Source organism: Tamandua tetradactyla, chromosome 6 (genome assembly GCF_023851605.1).
Source record: "Tamandua tetradactyla isolate mTamTet1 chromosome 6, mTamTet1.pri, whole genome shotgun sequence".
NCBI classification, from domain to species: Eukaryota; Metazoa; Chordata; class Mammalia; order Pilosa; family Myrmecophagidae; genus Tamandua; species Tamandua tetradactyla.
This window is the reverse complement of record NC_135332.1, coordinates 143,821,643-143,846,141: the sequence shown is the minus strand read 5'-3', so window position 1 is coordinate 143,846,141 and position 24,499 is coordinate 143,821,643. Positions and strand designations below refer to the sequence as shown.

Sequence of the window (24,499 nt, the reverse complement as noted above, 5' to 3'; positions counted from 1 at the left end):
TGATATTACCTCCCCTCTCTCTGATGATAGAGAGAAAAACTGTTTTGTACCTCTGGTTACTTGCCTAACATCCTTTGAGATTCAGTTTTCAAGTCACTCTTCTAGAAAATCTTTTGGACCCCTGAGGCTGAGTGAGATGCCTCCCATCATTGCTTTCAGAATATCTTGTGCAGTGGCCATCATTAGGCATCTATGTATTTTTTTTTTAATAACTTGCTTAGGCATTTGTCATAATCCAGTGAACTGTGAGCTTCTAGGGTTGTCCAGTGAATGATGAATGGATAAATGAATGAATAAAAAAGCCTGCTGGCCCTTTCTACTGAATTCCCACAGGCACATCAAATCAAGTCATCCAAAACAATACACTAACTCCTCTCAAAGTTATATTTCCTGCATTAGTTGATGTCTCCATAATAACTGATTAAATGGTTTAAGTCAGAAATGCAGGAAGTAAATATTTTTTACTTTCTTTTTTCAATCCCTTTTCCCCTGGTCCCAATCCACTCAATCATTTAGTTTTGTAATGTTATTTCCAAAATATTGTTTGTATCTATCCCCTTCTCTCCAGCATCCTAACCATTTCCTGGTCTTTCCTCCATGCCTTTGCTCTTGTCTACCTATTGTAAAGTCTCCTTAATGGTTGATCTAGACCTATTCCTTGTAATCCATCTCCACAGAGCAGTTTTCCAAATGATTTGTATCAAATACCAACTTAATTGGCTCACTCCTGCTTAAAACTATTTAGTGGCTCCTCCTTACCTACAGGATAAAAGATCAAGCTTCTTAGAATGGTAAAAAGACCTTTTCTTTCCTCATCCAACCATTGCCTACTTCATACTTGGAAGCTCCAGAAATATCAGAGTTTATAGACCCTGCTTTCCCCAACCTATGCTATTCCATAGAAGTAAGCCTTTACTCATGTTATTCCTTTTGTCTAACATACCCTTTCATTGTCTGGCCAACATCTAACCCTCAGGACACTGCTCAGTATTTTCTAAGGCTAGACTAAGTGCCCCTCTTTGGAATTCCATAATACCCTATACAAGTATCTTTTTATGAGACTTCACCTCCCGCTAGTCATGAAGGTCTTTGAATGCAGTGCTTGAGTCATCAATGTCTTTTTATCTTTAATACTCAATACTGAGTTTTAAACTCAGTATGAAGTACCTGTTTGGTACCATCATGCTATAGCACTCCAGAACATTCTAGTGTGGTTTGTGGTTAACAGAATTCTAAAGATGTCACCACCCAACCCCCCAAATTCCAGTCCCTAGGTTATTCAATCAAACACTAATCTAGGTACAACTGTAAAGGGATTTGGGGCTTGTAATTAAAATACTAGGTCAGTTGAATGTAAAATATGGAGATTATCTGGGTGGGTCTGATCTAATCATGTGAACCCTTCCAAAGGCAGATGAGGAAGGCAGAAGGGAAAATCAGAGAGATTCTAGGCTTGAAACAGGCTCAATATGTCATTGCTACTTTGAGGATGGTGGGGGCCACATAAGAAAGAATGTAGGTGGCCCAGCTACAGTGTTGAAGGAAATCTTCCTTTTCTCTTTGTTAACTGCCAATTCTCTCTTTTTAAAAATTATCTCAGTGTTCCAGGTAAGATGGATCTCTGTCTCCACTGAATACAGCTAGAAAATCTGAATGGAATACAGCTATGAAACTTTCACAGAGCAGCATTTTGCAGAATCTGAAAAGCAAACAATAACAGGCAGATTAGGGAAGAAGACAGAATTCAAAATACTAGCAACAGGTGGTGAGTTTTCCCTTTCTCCTCCACTAGCTTCTAGTCTTGACCAAAGGCAGTTTGAAACCTAGAAGGGGGCATCAGGCGAGGACAGAGAGGGTACTAGAAGAAACCCTCTGTTTCTGGCTTCAAGGAACTCCTAATACAGAAAGAGTGTGGAAAGCTCACATTTTTACTCTTTTTCTTCCTCTTCTATGCCCCAGAAAATAGAAAAGGAGAGAATACTTGCCAATTCATATTACTACACCAGTGTTACTCTGATTCCAACACCAAACGAGACAGTAGAAGTAAAGAAAACTACAGACCAGTATTCCTTAAGAACAGAGGCATAAACATCATCGGAAAAATTAGCAAATTGAATCCAGCAATATATAAAAATAATAATAATATGCCATAAACAAACAAGGATTATCCTGGGACTAAAAGGCTTTAGAAAATCAATTAATGTAATGATATTAACAGTTTAAAGAAAAAAAACATGACCTTATAAATTGATGCAGAAAAGCAAGTGAAAAACATTAATATCTATTCATTATAAAAACTGAAGCAAACTAAGAATAGAAGGGAACTTCCTTAACCTGATAAAGAGCATCTACAAAAAACCCTAGATATAACATCATGCTTAATTAATTATGAATGACTGAATGTTCATTAATTAAACCTGATAAAGAGCATCTACAAAAAACCCTAGATATAACATCATGCTTAATTAATTATGAATGACTGAATGTTCATTAATTAAACCTGATAAAGAGCATCTACAAAAAACCCTAGATATAACATCATGCTTAATTAATTATGAATGACTGAATAGAAAAAAATGTCCATTTTCACTATTCCTATTTAACATCACACTGGAAGTCCTATGCAGTGCAGACTGAAATAATAGGTTGGCAAAGAATAAATAAAACAGTAATGCCTTTCACATATGATATGATTGCCCATGTAGAAATTCCTAGGGAATCTACAGAAAAACTTCTAAAATTGAAAAGAAAATTGAGCAAGGCTGTAGGTTACAAGTTAATTGCTTCTATGTACAAGCAATGTGCATTGAGACTCCAAAATCAAAAACAAGCAAACAAAAATACCATTTACAATAGCTACAAATAAAAGAAACATTTAAGTATGAATCGAACAAAACATGTACAGGATTTGTATGTTGAAACTACAAAACACTGTTGAAAGAAAAAAAAGATCTAACTAAATGAGAGACAGCATATTTGTAGATTGAAACACTCAACACAGTAAAGTGTCAATTTTCCCCAAGCTGATCTACACGTTTAACACAGTTTCAAAAAAAATCTCAGCCGGACTTATTATAGATAAGAGAGCTGATTCTAAAATTTATACAGATGGCAAAGGACCCTGAATAGTTGAAACAATTCTGAAAAAGACAAATAACATTGGAAGAAATCACAATAACTGATTCTAAACCTTACCATAAAGTTACAGATGTCAAGACAGTATAGTATCAGAGAACAGATAAATGAATGTATCAGTGTCAAAGAATAGAGTCAAGAAGTAGAGTCAAAACAAAAATGACCAAATAATTCTTGAATATGGTGCAAAAACAATTCAATGGAGAAAGGACTGTGATTTTCAACAGTGTGGGAAGAAATGGACATCCACAGGCAGAAAAAAACCTTGTAAACTGAACTCTACTTAATGACTTATAAAAAAAAATGAACTCAGATGGACCATGTGTCTAAATATACAGTGTAAAATTATAAAATTTTTAAAGAAGAAAACATAGAAGAAGATCTTCAAGTCCTGGGGTTAAGCAAACAGTACTTATGCATAATACCAAAACTATGATTCATTAAAAAATTATAAATTAGACATTATTAAAATGAAAAATTTTTGCTTTATAAAAAAGTAGTGCTAAGAGAATGAAAAGACAAGCTATGCACTGGAAGAATATATTTGCAAATTACACCGCTAATAAAAGAATAAAAAGAATATATAAAGAACTATCAAAACTCAACAGAAAGAAAACAGCCTAATTTAAAAATGGACAAAATGAACAGATGGTTCACCAAAGGGGATATGGATGGCAGATAAGCACATATACAAATTTTCAACCCCATTAGTCATTAGAGAAGTACAAAATTTAGGTGTCAATGAGATACCTATTAGAATGATTAAAATAAAAAATATTGATAATACAAATTGGTGATGATGTAGAGCTACCAGAACTCCCATATATTGCTTGTGGGAATGCAAAATAGTATGGTACCTCTGGAAAACATTTTGGCAGTTTCTTATACACAGACACTTACCATATAACCCAGCAATCCCACATTTAGTTATTTACCTTAGAAGAATGAAAGTTATGTTCACACAACAGCCTATACATGAATGTCTAAAGCAGCTGTATTCATAATCACCAAAACTGTAAATAACTTAGATGTCCTTCAATGGTGAACTGTTAAACAAACTGTGGTATGTCCCTATAATAGAATATAATTCAGCAATATAAAAAGAACAAACTATTGATACATCCCAGAACATGGGATGAATATCAAAGGCACTATGTGAGTGAAAGAAGTGAATCAAAAAAGGTTTTATGTTGTAAGACTCCATTTAATTGACATTCTCAAAAAGGCAAACAACAATAACATCACCCCTAAAATGATGGAGACAGTGGTTGTCAGGGGGGAGTGGTTCAGACTGGGGAATGTGCAACTACAAAACAGCACCATGAAGGAGTTTTTTTGGACAATGGAACTGTTCTATATCCTGATTGTAGTAGTGCTACACAAATATATTACTAAAATTCATAGAATTATACACCAAAATAAGGTCAATTTTACTGTATATTAATTAAAAAACATAAAAGGTAAACATAATTTATTTCAATGGTCTCACTTGTCAAATGGTTGACAGGACAGTTTGCTCATTTTATTTCAGTATTTTTTACTCTCATGTGTGTTTCACAAAAGGCTGGAAGCCTGAATTTGCCCATGGCTCTTCTATGTAGGGGAAGCCCGCTTTAGGCATAAGTGTTAAACAATTCTGAACTGGGTCAGTTTTTCAGGTTTACTCACCACTCTTACTGGCCCCTCCATCAAGGTGGTATAACATTTGTGCACAGCCCTTTAATGTTGAGATCCGGATGACCCTTCGCAAAAGGTGAGAAAGAGGGAATGCTACTCCTAAATATTTTGAGAAGCCAAAGGATCACCCCTGATCTTTCTAATACAAAAGTGGTAGCACATGGAAATTAGGGGGCCTTAATTTAATACCCAGGTTAGAGTCAGTTGATCTTGTTAATTTGGCAAGATCCAAAGTAGTTTAATTATGAGAATTAATGTATTTTTTAAATGACTTTGCTCATATTATAAAATAAATTTTAAAATAACATCCCTGTATTTAGAGTTCAATTGTGATCATTCGGAAACAGAAAGATGTATTAAATAAAAATCTAACTATATGAATGAATTTCAACTGTGAATCTATTATTGACCTTATTCCACCAAATATAACTTATTAAAAATACTTTGAAATCAGGAGAGAAGAAAGATACATTTCCCCAAACAAGATAAGGGCATAGCCCACAATATTTATTCAGAACAAGTATAATAGCTCAAAATGGAGATGGCAAAGGCAGAATCAAAGTTGCTTGTCTTGCTCTATCTTCTAAGAGTCAAGAATCTCTATTAGCTCATTAGTTCATATATAATGATTAACCAGGACTGAACAAAATTTAGGAGCAAGAAAACCTGAAGCAGTGTCTGGGTTCTCTTTCCTTTATTTTGTCCTTGATGTGGTTTTAAACTTTATTAACTTCAGAAGTATAAATCATAATTTGAAAGTTTAAATTTCTATATATTTTGTTTTGTGATTTGTGAACAATAAATTTTTAATGCTAATTTTTCTGGTGACAGTTTCTGGATGACCCTTTCTCAGATTAGTGGATTGTTAGAGGAGGGCCTCTTATTTATTTGGACACCTTGGTCATTAGACTCTATCTTGGGAGGGGTCATGTCAAAACTGTCCTGTATGCATCCAAAGAACCCCATTCTTTGGATTATCTTCACGTTAGAATTACAAATGCAGTCTTTTAGTCACTGAGTAGCAGCTGATAAGTTTTCAGAAAATTCAAAAATCTACTAGAGCTATGTGTAGCACAAGACAGTTATATTAAACCATAAAAAGAAATAAATTAATATCTAAAATGTTTAAATAATTTAACTTTCAAAGTTTTTTTGTAAGTTTGTTTATATAGAGTACATCTGTGCATGGTGCCCTCCAGTGGGCCACCAAATACCTCCTCCACATTGTCCCTGCAGGGTGAGCCACACCTGGAACAGGGTAATACATCCTGTTCCAGGTGTTAAACAAAGAGGCTGAAGCAGACCCATGTGGGGAAGTCTAAAAATACTTAAGACCAAGAGCTCAAAGAGCAGAGCTGAAATTAGGCTATACTAGATATTTCTTTTAAAAGCACCAGGTCTACACCAGAGCCACCACAAGCAGTAAGGAAGCACTAACATGACAAGCACCTCAAATGAAACAGCACCCTGTAATGATGCATAAAATACTTCAGCATGTATGAATCTCTCAAACTAAAATAATGAAATCATTGTCATATCTGATAATTCAACAAATTCGTATTGCCATTTTTACTACCCAGTGTCTCTAGACTTCTACATTCTCGAATTAGCCAGGCACTTCTCTGGTAGAAAATTAGTACCTTCATTACAAATTTTTTCAGTCTCATAATGACAGGAATATCATTTTTATAAATGGAAAGAATTATGCAACAAGGAAGTTTGGCATTTTTAACATAAAAAATAAAAATAGAGCAACACACTTTATTGGGTATTCTTTATACTTTTTAAAAAATTGATTAAAAAAACTTAAGGAAATGGACTAGAAAAGTTTTATTTGACAGAGACAGAGTGGCAGCTATTTACAAAAATGATTTAGAAGAACTGGAAATATGACTGGATAAAGAACCAGTCATAGATTGTTAATGTGGATTTTATTCCAATTATTAACAGACTCTTATGTTTAAGAGCTTAGAATTTTTTCATAATCCTTACTGAACTGATTATTTTCAAAGTTTAGATTTTAGGGATATGCAGTAATACAGAATCTTCCAGCTGAGTCATCTAGTTTCCTGCCAGATCTAATTTCTCACCATTCCCAGAACACAATCTGTATCTTTAAGTTACTGAGTAAACCCATGCCTGTCAATTATTAGATTTTAATTATCCTTTAAAACTTTCTCAATAGCTACCAGGAAACAGAGTGATGGAATGACAATTGAGTTAAAAGGAGATTAGACAAATACAAATAAATTACACTTATTTTATTCTCCTATCACCCTAGGAGATGACTTAACAGTGAGAGGAAAAGAATCTTATTATAATGAAATCAGAGAGGGAATTCTAACCCCAGAGGTGATTCCCTAAGTTTATGTTAATGTACACCTTGTGGGGGACCAAAAATCAACTGGAAAAGTTTTCTGCAAATGGTTCCAACTATTTTCTCATTTAAAATGTTCCAACTTTACTTGACCCATTAGTCATCATATTACTTACATTTATGATGTATTTTGAAATCTATTACCATAAACCCAATGGATTCAGTATGGCTTGTTATAACCAAATCGTAACATTTATGAAAGAAAAACTTCTTTGTTAAGTGTTTCTTCCTTTTGAATTCCATTTGTAAGAGACAAAGCTTTTTGGACAAGCAAGACTTACTAAGAACACAGTCAGTGCATGGGTGGTTATGTACAGGCACAAGAATTACGATATTTTCCGTACCTTAATGAGGTGAATTCCAAAACACAGAACTAACATCTGTAATCAAGCTTTACTTTATCAATAATAATCAAATACATTTTTAAAAAATTTCTGAGTCACAGTATATATTTCTTTCTTATTCAGCAATTCAAATTCAGATTTTTGTTAGAATGTTCCAAGGTATTCATGATGGCTGAAGGTAGTGGAGTCTGAGTATTCACAGTGCAAGAGCAAGAAATGCTGGAAAGCTGCCCACAACAATGAGATGTGTTTTCCTTTAAGATGTGAAGTATAAAGACCTTAGTGGTGGCAGACATGAATACTTCAATTAACAATGGCATGCAGTGTGGAACTGAGTATATACTGCCCCATGTGCTGGTAAGGAGGCTTATAGATGGAACTAACACATGACCCTGCCTTGGGTCAGCCAGCAGCATTAATTGTGCACGTACTCTTATGGTCAAGTGTTCACATTTTTTTTTTTAACTACATTGTCTCCTGAAAAATCATAACCTAAAAGATCTAATTATAGGTTAATTTTATTGTTTTCTGAGAATGGATATATTCAACTGAATTCATCTAAATGAGGTTCTCCCCCTCTAAGAAATCACTAGAAGAGACAACATACATCCCACTGCTTCAATAATTTTGGCAATTTTTGGATGTCTGTTCCTTCTAGGGTTTCTTTTTGGCTCTTCTCAATTGTGGTTGACTTTTGGAAACAGCCAAATGCTGTTTTGAGACAAATTTAGAGAAAATGGTATTCCCAGGTTCCTTATATTAAAAAAAAAAAAAAAAAGTGACCGAGATTGGTGTAAACTGAAATGAAAAAGAAAACATTATTTGAGGAAATGGGGTTTAGGCTAAATCTAAGGGCAGCACAAAATTTGGGTGGGCAAAGAAAAAGGAAATGAGGATTACAGACTCAGGGAATAGCAAGATTAAAAACATAGAGAAGCCAATTTACAAAGGTCCCTACTGCCACTGATGAGACAATCTGAGCATCATTAAAAACAATGAATTCAGAATAATACCAAACACCAAGAACTAATCACCATTGGAAGATCTAGACAACCAATTCATTTTTGAAAATGGATAAATAAAGTAAAAGAAATCAAATATTTACTGGTTTTCTTGGATGAACAATACCACTAAGTAACCAAACAGAAGATGGTAATGAGGCGTTTGAAGTTGCATGAAAAATACATTCTTTAATTTATTTCATTCCTGTGGTTAAAAGGCCCATTGTAAGTAGGACCTTTGGATAAGGGCACTTCAGTTAAGGTGTGGCCCACCTCAATAAGGATGGGTCTTAATCCTATTACTTTTTAAATAGGATGAAATTCAGACAGATAAAGCCACAGGAAGTAAGAAACTCAAACGAATGACATTAGGAAGATAAGGGAGAGACCAGGAGAGGCTGCCAACTGTATTGCCATGTAACAAGTTAAGGACCAAGAATCATTAGAAGCCAGCCGTAGTATGACAAAGTGTTTGGGGAGAAAGCATCACCTTGATGATACTTTAATTTGGATTTCCTTTTAGTCTCAAAACAATAAGTAAATAAATTCCCATTGTTTAACCTGACCTATTTCATTTGCCTGGGCAGCCTAGGAAAGTTAAGGTTCTCTTTATAGAAGTATTCCTGCTAATACATGAAAAAGAAATGCCAGAATTAGAATATTACTATTTTGCAATCTCCAATGAATTTAGGAAAAGAATAGCAGCAAATCTCATAAAAGAGACTTCCAGACATTATATGCTTCCTAATGAAACAACACAACACCTCTTATAAAATAAACAAATAAACCTAAATCAGATCAAGCCAACTACCAATTTGTATACAGAAAATATAGAAGACAGGGAAACAGACAAAATCCAAACTGTGGTAAGCTCTACAGAATAAATGATCTGGTTTCTTCAACATATAAACTGCAGTAAGTTTTACTGAATAAAAGAAATATGAAAGATAGATCAACTTGTAGCAACGAGTGGACCTTATCTGGCTTCTAATTCAAACAAGGAAACAAACTTAAAAATATAATTACATATACCCCATACCCATGCACATTATGACATTTATGAGAAAATTAGAAATTTGAATGCTGGGTATTTGATGATCTTCAGAGGAATTTTTTTCCTTTAGATTTGATAATGGTATGGTTATGTAGTTAAAAGTCCTTATTTTTTTTAGATATATATGTATTGAAATTCTATAGCTGAATAATATAATGCATGGGATTTACTTCAAAATAATACAGGACATGGGGAAGTGGTACATAAGAAACAATATTGGTCATAAATTGATGGCTATTTAGGCAGGAGGTTAATTATACAATTCAGTCTATTTTTGTCTATGTCTGAAATTTTCCATCATAATAAGTTAAAAAAAAACAGCACAGAGATGAGAATGAGTATGGCATATGAGGGAAAAGTCATTATGCTGGTTTGAAAACTATTGTGTACCCCCAAGAAAAGCCATGTTCTTTAATCCTGATTCAATACTGCTAGGTGGAATCTTTTTGATTAAGTTGTTTCCATGAAGATGTGACCCACCCAGTTGTGGGTGGGATCTTTAGATTAGGCGGATTCCATGGAGATGTGTCTCCACCCATTCCAGGTGGGTTGGTCACTGGACCCTTCAAGAGGAAACCGTTTTGGAAAAAGCTGACACAGAGCTGACACAGAGACCTTTGGAGATGCAGAAAGTAAATGCCTCCCGGGAAGTCGTCTGAAACAAGAAGTTAGGAGAAAAAGCTAGCAGACCTTATCATGTGTCTTCCCAGCTGACAGAGAAACCATGAACATCATTAGCTCTTTCTTGAGTCAAGGTCTCTTTTGCTGTATGCCTTAGTTTGGACATTTTTATGGCCTTAGAACTGTAAAACTGTAACTTAATATATTCTCTTTGTAAAAGTCAACCCATTTCTGGTATATTGCATTCTGGCAGCATTTAACAAACTAAAATAGTCATATTAGAAGATGATTCAAACCTCCTCTATTGGCCCCCAAACTGTTAAGTTCCTCCCATCCCTCTTCAACTTTAGTACCTTGCTTCTAGCTTTATGGAGAAAAGTAAAGCCATTAAATTTCCTTTGATTTCTTGCTACTAAACTAAAAAACTATCTGCATATGCCACCATTCTCCTTCCTTTCCTTAATTGGTTGTGTAAATAGAAGGCTCCTCTTATCTAAAATCCATCCATCCACATATGCCTTGGGTCCTTTCGTTTCCCTTCTTCTCAGGAACCCACTATTCTTTTCTCTCTTTAGTTTTTTCAACTCTTCTCTCAACTGGAACCTTCTTATTGACATTTAAACATGAGAAGACTCAGGTCTCTTTCATGACATACACACAAAACCCAAAACCCCAATCCCAAATATCTCTTCATATACATTCCCCAATCTTATTCTTACTCTTCATAGCCAAACTTCTTGGGAGAAGAAGTCTATACCCTCTGTTCTCATTTCTTTCCCTTTTGCTCATTCTCTGCTCTATAATGTTTTCTAGACTAGTGTCCACCCAGGTCAACCCAATAGAGAAAAAACACTTGTTCAAGTCACAATGTCTATAAATCAATTAGATATTTTTCATCTCTCATCTTACTGGACCCTGAAGCATTATCTGACATTGTCAATTAACTCTTCCTTTTTGAAACATGCCTCTTCCTTAGCTTCTTTGAAATTATACTCTCCACATTTTTGTCCTAGTTATCAGTTTCCTTTCCAGACTCCCTATCTTATTGGCCATCAAATATTGATTGGATTTCTTCAAGGTGAAACCATAGACTCTTTACTTTCTACTTTTTGCCCTGAGGAATCTCATCTATGCCCTTGGCTTCAATTAATATTTACATTCCAAAGACTCCAAAACATACACTTCTATATCAGGTCTCTTCTGAAAATTCAATATATATGTATGACTGCCACAAATTAAAAATGTTTAATTCAACACATCTAAGCCAGAACTTATAATCTCTTCTAACTCTCACAAATAAAAAATAAAAACAGTGAGGTGCTTTTCAAGCATTTCTCATCTTGGAAAATAGTATTTCTATCCACCTAGTTCAACCAGTCAGAAACTTGGAAATCATGCTTATATCCCCTTCTCCCTTAATCTCCATAACCTGTACTCAATTACCATAGTCTGTGGATTTTGCCTCCCCAATATCTATCAAACCTTTCACTTCTCTCCATCTCTACCATCATTCCCTGACCCAACTCATCATTTCTCTCATCAGTGCAACTGCAATGTTCTCCTAATTGGTCTCTTGCACGTACTTGAGCCCCTTTTATTTATTCCACCCTGCAATCAGAGTCATCTTTTCAAAATGCAAATATAATCATATCATCATACACACATTCACACATATATGCCCAGCCTAAAATTCCCTGATGGTCTCTTATTCTCTTAAGATAAAGTCCTAATGTCCTTTAATTTGGCTAAAAAAGACCCAGCAAGGCTTGACCTCTGCTTCTATCTACAGTCTCACCTCATATCACTGTTCACTCACTCTTTGTCCTTTACTGTCCTGATTTCAGTTCTTTCAGTGTGCCATGATCCCTTTCCCCATCAGCTCTTCTGCTCAATTTGCCAGAAATCTACCTTCCCCTCCCTGTCCTTGGTTAGTTGACTCTTTTTCATCTTGTAAAACACATTTCAATTGTCATATACTCAGAGAAGCCTTTCCTACATCTCCACTCTTTCATGACTTTATAGCACTTCATGACACATTAGCTTGTAATTATGTATTATTTCATATGACTATTCAGTGATTAAATTCTGCTTTTTCTACTAGGCTTTGTATGTTCTGAGAGAAGGGAATATCTTTTTCTCACCACTGTATTTCCAATGCTTAATAATATAAATGCTCATAAACATTTGTCGTGAAAATAAACAAAGAAAAGAATTCCATTGGGGATTTCAGCCATCATTTTAGAAGTCGAAGGGATCTTAGAACAATACTCTTCTGTTACAGAAGAAAATATTGAGATTCAAAGAGGTAAAATGAGGTTACTTATGATCACATGCTTAGTGGCAGCTAAACTTGGATTTGTCCAGATGACAACTAGTTTATGGAGAGCCTAACGAGTTGAGAGTTCTGACCTGAAGAACTGAGGGAAGTGGGGGGGGGGGGTCAAGATTCATAGACTTTGGCATGGTAAGTCAAATCTAGCAATGGCATAAGGAGACAGCATTATTGAGCACAAGGAATTGCTGACGTTACAGCTATAACCGAGAAATTGGAATTTAAGGGATGATTTTTTTAAAAACTTTTTTTATTGTATAGAATAACATATATACAAAGCAAAGAAATGAAAAAGCAATAGTTTTCAAAGCACTCTTCAACAAGTGGTTACAGGACAGATCCTAGAGTTTGTCCTGGGCTACCATATGATCCTTTCATTTTTTCCTTCTAATTGCTCCAGAAAATAGGAGGCTAGAGGACTTAAATCCTTTTTTATCATCACAATCGACTTTTTTTCCTTCTTTTTTTGTGAACAATAACATATATACAAAAAAGCTAGAAATTTCAAAGCCCAGCACCACAATTAGTTGTAGAACAGATTTCAGACTTTGACATAGGTTACAATTTCACAATTTTAGGTTTTTACTTCTAGCTGCTCTAAAATACTGGAGACTAAAAGAGATATCAATTTAATGATTCAACATTCATAATTATTTGTTAAGTCGTATCTTCTATGTATAATTCCACCATCACCTTTGATCTTTCCATACCTCTCTTTAGGGTTGTTTGGGCTATGGCAATTCTAAATTTTTTATATTGGAAGTGTCTGTCACTAATATGGGGGTAGGAAGATGGAACTATCTGATGTTCTGGAGAGGCTGAGCTAGGTCTCAGGACTTATCTGAACCAGGGACCCATCTGGAGGTTGTAGGTTTCTGGAAAGTTACTCTAGTGCATGGAATATGCACTATTGTGGAATCTTATGCATTGTCCTAGGTTACATGTTCTTTAGGATTGGTTGGAATGTCCTGGCTGGGGGTTGGCAGGTTATGATAGGTAGCAATGTCTAACAGAAGCTTGCATAAGAGCAATCTCCAGAGTAGCCTCTCGATGCTATTTGAACTTTCTCTGCCACTGATACTTTATTAATTATACTGCTTTTCCCCTTTTTGTCAGGATGTAATTGTTCATCCCATAGTGCCAGGTCTGTATTCATTCCTGAGAGTCATCTCCCACCTCGCTAGGGAGACTTTCACCCCTGGATGTCATGTCTAAGGGATGATTTTGATTACAAAATTACCGTACAGATTTCCTTTTGCTTTCTTGTGTACTTAGTTAGGACAGAGAGAAATACCTGAAATCTTTTAATTGTAATTCAGCTACCTTTATATCTGGTAATGATTGCAAAGCCTTTATCCTGTGCCCTTATGATTATAAAACCCTTGTGACTAACCTTCACTTGTACACATTTATCCAGTTTTTCACCTTGTAATCACTAAGGACAGCCCCTAATGTTTATTAATGAGGGGCCCTGGATCAGCTCAGAAATAACCCACCTCAAGTCTAAAGTTATCTTGATAACCAAAACTGGATCTAACCAAAATGGGCCCCCCTGACTATGCACAGTACCTTAGACTTTAACCTATAAATCACCTATACATCATTAAAATACTCAAAATCATGCCCATCATCATCATATTAAGGCTGCCATTTTCTTACATACATTCTGTGACTAAGCATGTAATCAATCTGTGCACACTCAATAATTAGATCACCTCTAATTATATCATCTGGGGCCACTGTGATCATTATCCTAAAATCGGCCCATTAAAAAAAAATTTATTTATTAATTAAAAAATTAAGAAACCAAATAACATCAACATATATAATCAGTAATTCACAATATCATCACTTAGTTGCATATTCATCATTTCTTAGAACATTTGCATCCATTCAGAAAAGCAATAAAAAGACAATAGAAAAAGAAATAAAACGAACACAGGAAAGAAAAAAAAAAGATTATACCTACCATACCCTTTACCCCTTGCTTTCATTGATCACTAACATTTCAAACTAAATTTATTTTATCAGCCCATCTTTTAATGCTATAAAACTATCAGAATTACTGCAGGTTAAAGAGAAAGATTTTTGGACTGATAGACCATTTGATCTCCTGCTACTTAGCTAGTATTATACTTTTTCTCTCTTTGAAACTCCTGTGTCTCAGGAAATGGTTATTTGAGCATACAGGCAAGAATCTATCATTTTTGTCTGGTAATAGGTTAACTAGTAAGAGGACTGAGGAAGTACTCAGATAATCAGGGCATAAGCCTATACCTGGAAAGTAGTAGGCATAATGGAGAAATATTTAAAACCAAAACAAAGTAATGGATTTGGAATGAAAAGAAGGATGTCAAAAATGATAAGATTGTGAGTGGACACGAGGGCAATAATGCTGCTATTACTAGAAGATGTAAAGAAATTTGAAGATTGACTATCTAAGGGATGAAGTAAGATAAAGAGGAAAGAAAAATGATTTCGTGTAATGTGAACATGTTGAATTTTAAATAACTAAACATATCTAATAGCAGACAGAGAAACAGTCCTGGAGTTGGGTAATAAGTTAAAACCAGAGCTAGGTATTTGGGAGAAATATAATTAAAAAAAAGAGAGAGAACGGAGCTATGATCTGTGTAAGAAGGCAAGAACAGAAGGCTCAAGACTGTCTTTAGGAAGGAATAGGGTTAGAGAGTAGGAGGAAGAAGAGCTGTATGCAAACAGAAAGTTGGAAAGTTACAATTAGGAAGGGTAATACCTTTTTTTCTTTCACCTTAGGCCATTCCAGGTACCTTGACAAATATCCCCCAATTAGCCTCATTCTCTTTTATAGAGGAAAGAATTTTAACAAAATTAGATCAAATTGAGAATCTAAATAATTGCCACTCCACTCACTTCCCTGCATGAGTCCTTGTGCCTCTTACCTGTCATCCCCACAACTGGATTCTGTGATGCTTTGCATCCTATTACTTAGCCAAGTGGCTGGGATGTGTAGTCTCCAGGAAGCACTACTGTCAGCCAGACCTTCAAAGATTTAGATACCCTACACACTACAGTGCTGAGAAGTAATTAATATGGCTTACTGATTCTACAGTGGAAATTTTGTCATTAAAACCAGGTTACTATATGAATAAAGTATGAACTTTGGTTAATTATAATGTATCAATACTAGTTTATTAATTGTGACAAATGTAATATACTAATGTTAGTTGTCAACAATAGGAGGACCTGGGAATGAAGTATACAGGAACTCTGTTCTAAATTCACATTTTTTTTCCTGCAAATCTATAACTATTCTAAAATTAAAAAGTTTATTTAAAAAACCAGTTTGTTAAAAATCTTCCATTTCTTTAACTGCTTTCTAAAATACAAGTTATAGTTGAAAAACTAAGGTTGAAATAATGAAAGACTGTCCTGCATTTAAAATTCTTGATCCGTTTCCTATATGACACTCTGACATCAAGTTTACTGTTACATTTTAATAAATCATGGGGAAAATAAACTATGATAATGTAATGCTGACACTGTAAATTGAAACCCATAAAACTCAGGAAATGTAAAAGTCAAGATTCTTACAGTTTTATTAAGTAGTTTATATTTCTTAAATGTAGAAGATAGCCTGCAAGTATGCCTGTAAAACTGAATTAAAATAGTGCTCAGTGATCAGCGTATGAACCTTGGACCTACTTCTGGAAAAACAGAAGGGGATAAAGATTAAACACCAGGGCAACATTAAGAGAAATAAATGAATTAATCAAAGTTAACTTAAAATATTTTCTTTAGTTTTGAATCTTCTTACATTTAAAAATCTTATTTAATCTTCATTTTCTACTTCAGAAAATGCCACTTTCTGACAAAGTAGACCATCTGAGTCTTGTTTTTTCAGATATCTTAATCCCCCTGAATCATCACCTTCAAGATATATCTGAATTAATTCTCGCTGAGTAATGTATTCAGTATTTAAAGAACAAAGAAGCCAAAATTCACCCAACAAAGTGAAAAAAAACTTTACACATAACACATTTTGGGGTAAATAACTTAAAAATTCAACTTCATATTCATATAAATAAAAAAATTTGAATATGTTATGGCACCTCAGAAGTCTTTGAAACTAATTTCTTACAGAGATTAAGTACACATTTTCATTCAAATAAAAGAGGTTTATGGAATTGGGATAGTCTAGATTTTTTTGAAAGTAGAAATTTAAATTACTGCAACCTATAACACAGTTAATCCATAAACCATAAACCTATAACACAATTAATCCATAAAACATTAGCAGAAAATAAGGTGGGCCACAGTGGCTCAGCAGGCAGCATTCTTGCCTGCCATGCAGGAAACCTGAGTTCAAATTCCCAGGGCCTGCCCATGCAAAAAAAAAAAAAGTTAGCAGAAAACAGCATTCAAAATGGTTGTTGTAATCTAATTAAAAGTCAAATGCGTTTTAAGACAAAAATAAAATTAACCAGAGACAAAAAAATTCTAAAGCTAGAATGAAATTTAAAAAACTGAAAACTGCATAGGTAAATAAATGAACAGTCTGAACAGGGAGAAACAAAATAAGTGATTTTATTAAGAGAAAAAGACATCAGGCTAGGTGTTTCAATCACAGACACCACATATTTAGTATAAAAGAAATGTGAAATCACATTCATAACTTTGATTTATATAAATACGTTACTTAAAATATGTGATGACTCTGGCATGGTAATTATTAATTCTGAGTAAAACAAATGCCTTGAGAATGTTCTCCCAATTTGGTACACTTTTTTCTTTGTCATAATTTAAATGTCATTTCATAGCTACAATGACAGTGGTTCAAAAATTTTTCTGCAAAAGAACAACAGAAAAAAAAAAACCTATAAGGAGTGCAAATGTATTTGCGAATGACCCTGAGTTAATTAGAAAAATCTGCACTCTTACTAGTTCTTCTCACATGTCAGCTCTCATTAAATTAAAAAAAAAAAAAGCCATTTCAAAATTAAGAAATCCCATGGTTAACAAAACTTTTAAAATGGGATCAAGTGGGCACATTCCTACATTTCTGTATGATGTTATACCAAAGAGTTCATAGGTGAATTTGAATTTACAAGAACTATGAATGATTTTTCAATATAAGAAATATCTGATCTAATGTTAATTTTTTCTCTCTATAGGCTAACTGTGCTGGGAACAGGTGGCCCTGCTTTCAATTATGGAGGGTTAGCATGCCAGTGTGAGGCCTGGATTAGTTCACCTTCTCACGGGGAATTTTCCTCGGTAGGGAATGGATTTATTATGGCTTCACACATGGAATGGAGCTCATGTCAGCTGAGGGCAGTGACACATCATATGATTCAAATTAACCTCTGTGGACTGTTCCGCGTGGCTTAGATTGTGTATTAAAATGACGACATTTTAAAAACAGCTTGAAAGAAACCAGGATTGCTGAACTGCAATGGTTCCAATTTGTTCCAACTAATCTATCACCTGCTGGAGATATTATTCTAGTGGGTTTCTGGTAGCTGCTGTTTTTCAGGTTTCTCCAAGCCACTGACCTTGCTAATGGGTACAATTGTTACCTCTGAATGAAGGAGGTGGGGGTTGGTAGGGCTTTGAAGAGGCTTTTTTGATGTAGAAGTTGGTACCTGCTATTTGTTCTAAAGGACTATTAAGTGAACAGAGGAAATAAGGAAATACTCATGAACTTTGAATTACTCTTCCAAAAACAAATGCTAAACAAGCAACATTTGTATAATCTTGTTTAGATAAAATAATCCCTGAAAAACAAATCAAAAGGCTGAATTCAAACGCTTTTAAAGTCAAACCTTTTTGAAGGAAACTTAAGGTTATATAGTTATAATCAGTATTTCCTCTGCCTTTCAGGGTCATATCTTTTTTGGCTACTGTAACTTTTATTCAAGAGCAAGAAAAGATTAAATGGAAATACAATATTTTAGAGATAAAACAAAATGTGTCTTTTGAGAATGACACTTAAAATAGATTGTAGTCAAGAGCAAGAAAAGAGTAAATGGAAATATAATACTTTAGAGACAAAACAAAATGTGTCTTTTGAGAATGACACTTAAAATAGATTGCATATAGATTAAAAACCAATAGTAGCAAAAAGGCTTTTAATGATAACTTTGCAAAAAAATCAGGAAAGAATGGTATTGGGGAATATTATAAAGCTAAAATGTGTTTCTCTTGCCTCAGCATAAATGATACTCCTTTTGGTATCCTATTACCTAAAATTTGAAAAAATATAATTTTCTCGGGTTGCCCTATACAATGATTCATGTGGCAAGAATTGCATTAATGTGTCCTCTTATTCCTATTTAATTAGTGGTTTTCAAATCTTGCTACTTGCTATAGATTTTTGATCTCTAAGTTAATATAGAATGACAATTGGGGTTGCTATGTGGTGAGAGAATATAACTCTTCTAAGGAATAACATCTACTTATCTAATTTAAATGACAAATTGATTATAGTAGACAATTTCTGTCTGAGATAGTAAATGCTGGAGCATTTCAAGGCTGTTAAATTAGTATTTTAGCAGGAGTCCCACGCAGCTGATATATCATACAAATAAATCTCCCCTCAGATAATTTATGAAAGAAAAGTACTTTTGGTTAAAATGTTTTCTATTTTGAAGAACTTAATTCTTTGGATGTTATATTTTATTTTTTTTATAATAAAAGAACCATTTTTAAAACTACTCATCTTTCCTTGTACCATTTTTCTCTCCCATACCCCCAAATAATATAAAGTTTGGTCCTCAAAAACTGTATCCGATGGTTTTTAAAACATCATCCCCCCAAACACACACCCACACACAGATTTTCCCATATATATTAGTTCTATAAAACTTGCTACAGAAAGTATATTCCCCAGACCAAGAGCATTCATTTCATCTAGGAGCTTGAGAGAAATGCAGAATTTCAGGCCTTACCTTCTAGAACTACTAAATTACTATTTGTATTTTAACAAGCTACTCAGAGGTGCTTTAAAGGCAGACTCAAGTTTGAGATGACTGCTGTAAAATAACTATTTCAATGCATGTACTTAAAACATTGAATTTCAAAATAGGTTAACACTGATTAAATGCACACAAAATTAGACATAGCATATATCTAATTTCTAATTTTGAAAAGTATAAGAAACATGAAAGCAAAGCTATTTAAAAAATCATATTACTATACTGTCACATTATATGCTGAAATTATAAATATATAATTTTCACCCATTCATAAGCATTTCTCCTAAAATTCAACTAATTTGGTTACTTTGAAAATATAGTATACAATTTACCATTGACTTGTAAATTTCATCCCTTTGGCAAACACATGCAATTCAGTAAAATGTAAACTACAAGAGAACTTTCTAGCCAATCATTTAGTGAAAGATTTAGCCTAAGAACAAAAGAAACCTGCAACTAAAAATGAGAAATTAGGGTGTAAACCCAAGTCTCCTTGCACTGCTCCATGAACTATATAACCATGTGTTCTTACCCTATTTCATCCACTCTAGCATGCCCATCTTTCCACATGTGAACAACTCTGAAATCAGGATGTGGCCTGCAATTGATGTAGTAAAGTACTATATCATAGTTTAAATGGTAGATTTTTCTTTTTTTCTTAGTGATATATGTTTTTTTCCTACAATTGCCAGTGGGATGGACTCATTATAATATAGTATGTCCCACTCACTAATCAAGCACTGGGACTCATACTCTGCAAAATCATTACCTCTCCCCAAAGCCTTCTCTCAAACTCTAATGACTTCCTTATCATTCAGCATCAACTTCTTTCTTTCCTTTGAGCCTTTAAAACCATGTCTAGATATTTATCATGATTAGAAATAATTCTTTATATTCTACACCTTATAAATCACAGCACTTGGGAAACATGCTTGAGAAGAACTGGGCCCCATTGAAAGGAATCATTATATGTGGTTTCAGGCTCTGTTTACTCCAGGTATAGTGGCTGCCTTCTTTCTCCACCAGTGGTTGTGGACCCTGAGTGAATATGCATGCTTCAACACAAATACTCAACAAGGTCTACATACTCTTCAAAATTAAAGTTTTGCAGAGAATTGCTAGAGACCTTAAGAGATTGTAACATCATTATTTTATATTCTTAATGAAGAAATTAGTTTTCCTTTGGTGGCTCATATGTTCTGAAGCACCGTAAGTATAATATAACAAAAAGGAAAACTGAAGTACAGTAATTTCTGCTAAATAGTAGCTAAGATGCTATAGGGGTGAGGGAAGAATAATAGAATAAAGAAAAAAGATGGAACATGAGAAGGAAGAAAAAGATGAAGAGCTGCAAAAAAAAAAAAAAAGGAGAAAAAGGAGGAGGAGGAGAGAAGAAAAATCTTTACGCTGAAGTTGGTACAGTGCATAAGTTAAGAGTAAAGTCTTTGAAGTCATAAAGGCCTGGGTTTGAATGGCTCCTCTGCAGCTATGAGCTTGGGCAATTTATTTTATCTTTTTAAGTCTTAGATTGCTTATTCATAAAATATTGTTTATTCATAAAATAGGAATAATTCTCCATAGGTCTATATGAGTATATAAAACACTTAGTGCCCGGGACATAATAAGCACTCAATACATTTAGATATCTATTTTATCTATCTAAAATTGAGTGCTTACTATGTCTCAAGCACTCAATTTTTTTTTTTTTTGAAACGATGGAATCCTCTCGATTTTACTGATTAGAGTTGAACTGCCAATGGTTCTGGGTTTGCATTTACAGTAACAGCCAATTTGTTTGTGGTCAGTCTTCCAGTGACGCCAACCAACCTTCTGAAACGTGTGAACCCAGGGAAAGTGGGGAATAAGCAGGAGGTTCCTGAAAAACAGCAGCCAAAAAGCCCATGCATATCTCTCGGAAGCAAAGCAAACTAAACACGTATGTAATGCCTGGTTTCCTGGCTTCCCCAAGGAACCTTCAGTGTTACCCCAGAAGGTTCCATCAGAGAGCTGGAGGTGAGGAGCAGGAGCCTCAGGAAGCAGGCTAGCAGACAAGGAGGGTGCTGGATTGGCAAAAGGTGAGAACCCCAGACACAGATATCTCCCCATGTTGTACAGGAACACATTTTTTTGTATTATGTGTACAAGATAAAGAACAGCTGAAGTTCTTGCTAAGCATTTGAAATAAGTGTACTTATTTATATATTCTGTGAATAGTATCTTATGTATGAACATCATGTATCTTACTCATCTATCTGTCCATCCAGCCCATTCTCTTTATTTTACAGGTGAGGAAACTGAGGCATAAAGAGATTAGATTAACTCCCTAAAATGACACAGTTAATTGTCAATAGAAAAGATGGAAATAAATCTTGGGTCTTTGGCATCCAGTCAACTATTAATTAATAATGAATTTTTGTCAGAGTAAAGGTAATTTTTATGCATATTTTTATTTGCCTTTTGATTTGTAGAATGGACACCCTGAAAAGAATATACTTCTGGAAGACAAATGAATTATTCACTTCTGGCATGCAATATCATGATTACTATCTAATAATTCTATGTATATGATAATATAGTCATATTAAAATAACATTTACAGACTTGAATTTTTACTTTCTCACCTGGTCCATTAAGAAAGTCTTTAATTTGTAGCATTACAAGGGAAGGTGGAATACCACTTTTACTGTCGATTTCTCCAGGTACTGTCTGCAGCCAAACTGCGCAGTAGTCAAGGGCTTCTGGCAGAGTCTTTCCAGGATCTGAAGTGATAAATTGAAAATAAAAATATCAATCACATCACAAATATCTCATTTCGGTGTAAGAGTTCAAATTGATAAGTAGGAAAAAAAATTGATTAAATAACTGTATGCAAACTTCATTGATTCATTTGTGTGTACACATGTATTTATATTTAGAAAGTAAGTTATCTCTGTATAAGGTAGAATGATGAAACTATGTTTTTCAAAATCAGGCCAAAGAGGAAAAGTTATCTCAAATCTTAACTCATATAATCTTCTAGTAGAGGTAAAGTTTCTGTAGTCTGTGAGCTGCTGACTGTTAACAGTTGAGAAGTTGGATGATATTAGAAACAAATTAAAGAAAATAATGCAATCTTTTCAGCTAAAACAAGTCATATACATGTCCAAAGATGCAGTTGATTAGTACTACTTAGAGGTTATTTGATCTGTTTCAGAGTTTTACTGATACTACAATCATTTTTTATTGCTAGGCTTTTAAAGTTAACTTTTCTATAGCCATTAATGATAAAAATTAATCTCTCACAATTATCAATAAAATGAGCTTTTTTGTTTAATACTGTGAATTTTTTGCTTTTTATATTTAATATTGATTACTAGACATTTTTTAGCTATTGGTAGTGGTAAACTGAATTTGCTTTTTAATGCCTGGCAATCCATGGTTTTTATTGAAATTAGTTCTTTAAAACTGCATTTTGGTATACAATTCAGATAGCTTTTTAAAAAAACTTCTAAATATTCAGTTTTTCTTTAGTTTCAAGATTGTTTTCCTCTCTGTTTTAATGGCCTCTGAATGTCAATTTTATAGGGATGTTCTTGCCACAGAGTCCACCTATTCCATTTTCAGTTGATTTGAAATATGTTATTAAAGTGCTATTTATTTTAGGTTTTATTGATTGGATTGCTTTCAAGAGTAGCATTTACATACAGTGTATTATATTCAACATATGGTTATACAGTATTACTGTCATATGTGAACCCGGCATATAAATTCTGTCTTGGAATTTGTATTTTTTGACCTTATCATGTGATCCTTATGAAATCTGGCACATATGAACCTTTATGTGATTTCAAAGAAAATACTGAAAGCAATTGATCATGACGTTAGATCTATGTGGTAAAGATCAAACACTGAGCTAGTGCATTTTTCTCTTTTTATATGATCAGTGAATTTAAAGCAGTGAGAATATGCATAGTAGATCCATTACATAGTAACACTATACTATTCCCTCTTTTAAATATAACGGTCATGTCTGGTGAAAGGATGGCAAAAGTCTGTTGTTAGTAGGCTCTATATTCAGTTTGTAGGAGTTACATAAATTGCCAGGACCTGAAAGCATCCATTTCTGGGATCTCACCTATGTAGCCATCATCAAGAAGTAATTATGCAAGTGGTACTGTGCCAGACCTGTATGAAGAGGCATCATTCTTCATTTTGAAGTGAATACAATTTAAAGAAAGAATTATGATCTAAAACAGACATGATATATGTAACTAAACAATATGAACAAAGATGAATTAAATTGATATAGAAATATGAATATATAGAAAAAACTGTCAGGCAAAACTTAGGATGATAAATAAAACAAGTTATAGGATTGCACCTTAAACTTGCAAGAGTTGGAATAATTGTTTTCCTTAAGGCATTTAAAAAACACAATCAGTTTTCTATACTTTTGGGGGCTTGGAATAAGGATAATGTATACTGAGGGAACATAAATACATTAACTATCATACTGGATTTTAACAATAAGATGCCCAAACTAGAAAACACAAAAAGAGTGACGTATTCAATCATATAAAACTTATCTGTCAAAGGAAACTACGATTAGAATTAAAAGTCGAACAACCAAAAAGAAAAAAAAGGCAACATATGTGACAGTGATAGAAAAAAAGATATCAATAATATATAAACAGTTCATAAATCACTATAGAACACCAATATAAAAATGGGTAAAGGAAAGAATAAGCAATTAATAAACGACAATATAAACTTTGAAATATAAACATTAAGACATTAAATTTTAGAAATAATCAAAGAAATAAATCTTTAAAAATATGTAGAATTTTCCAACTACCTGTCTGGCTAAGACTAAAAGAATTGTTAAAAACATGTAGAATTTTCTAACTATCAATCTGGTTAAGACAAAAAGAATTGCTAAACCAGTGTAAAAGGTCCACTTTCACCCAATGTGAGGTAGGCCTTTCTGGAGGGTAATCTGATAACACATAACAGATTTAAAATG

At 33.9% G+C, this 24,499-nt stretch overlaps 1 protein-coding gene across 8 annotated transcripts in view; it reads right to left on the bottom strand.

Annotated features, from left to right (window-relative positions):
- Nucleotides 1–24,499, bottom strand: part of VPS13B (vacuolar protein sorting 13 homolog B) — a 1,000,970-nt gene that overhangs the window by 219,480 nt on the left and 756,991 nt on the right. For all 8 annotated transcript variants that reach the window (XM_077167321.1, XM_077167322.1, XM_077167317.1 and 5 more), the window contains one exon: nt 22,119–22,256. In XM_077167321.1, coding sequence (XP_077023436.1) covers nt 22,119–22,256 — 138 coding nt within the window. The remainder of the gene's footprint in view (nt 1–22,118; nt 22,257–24,499) is intronic.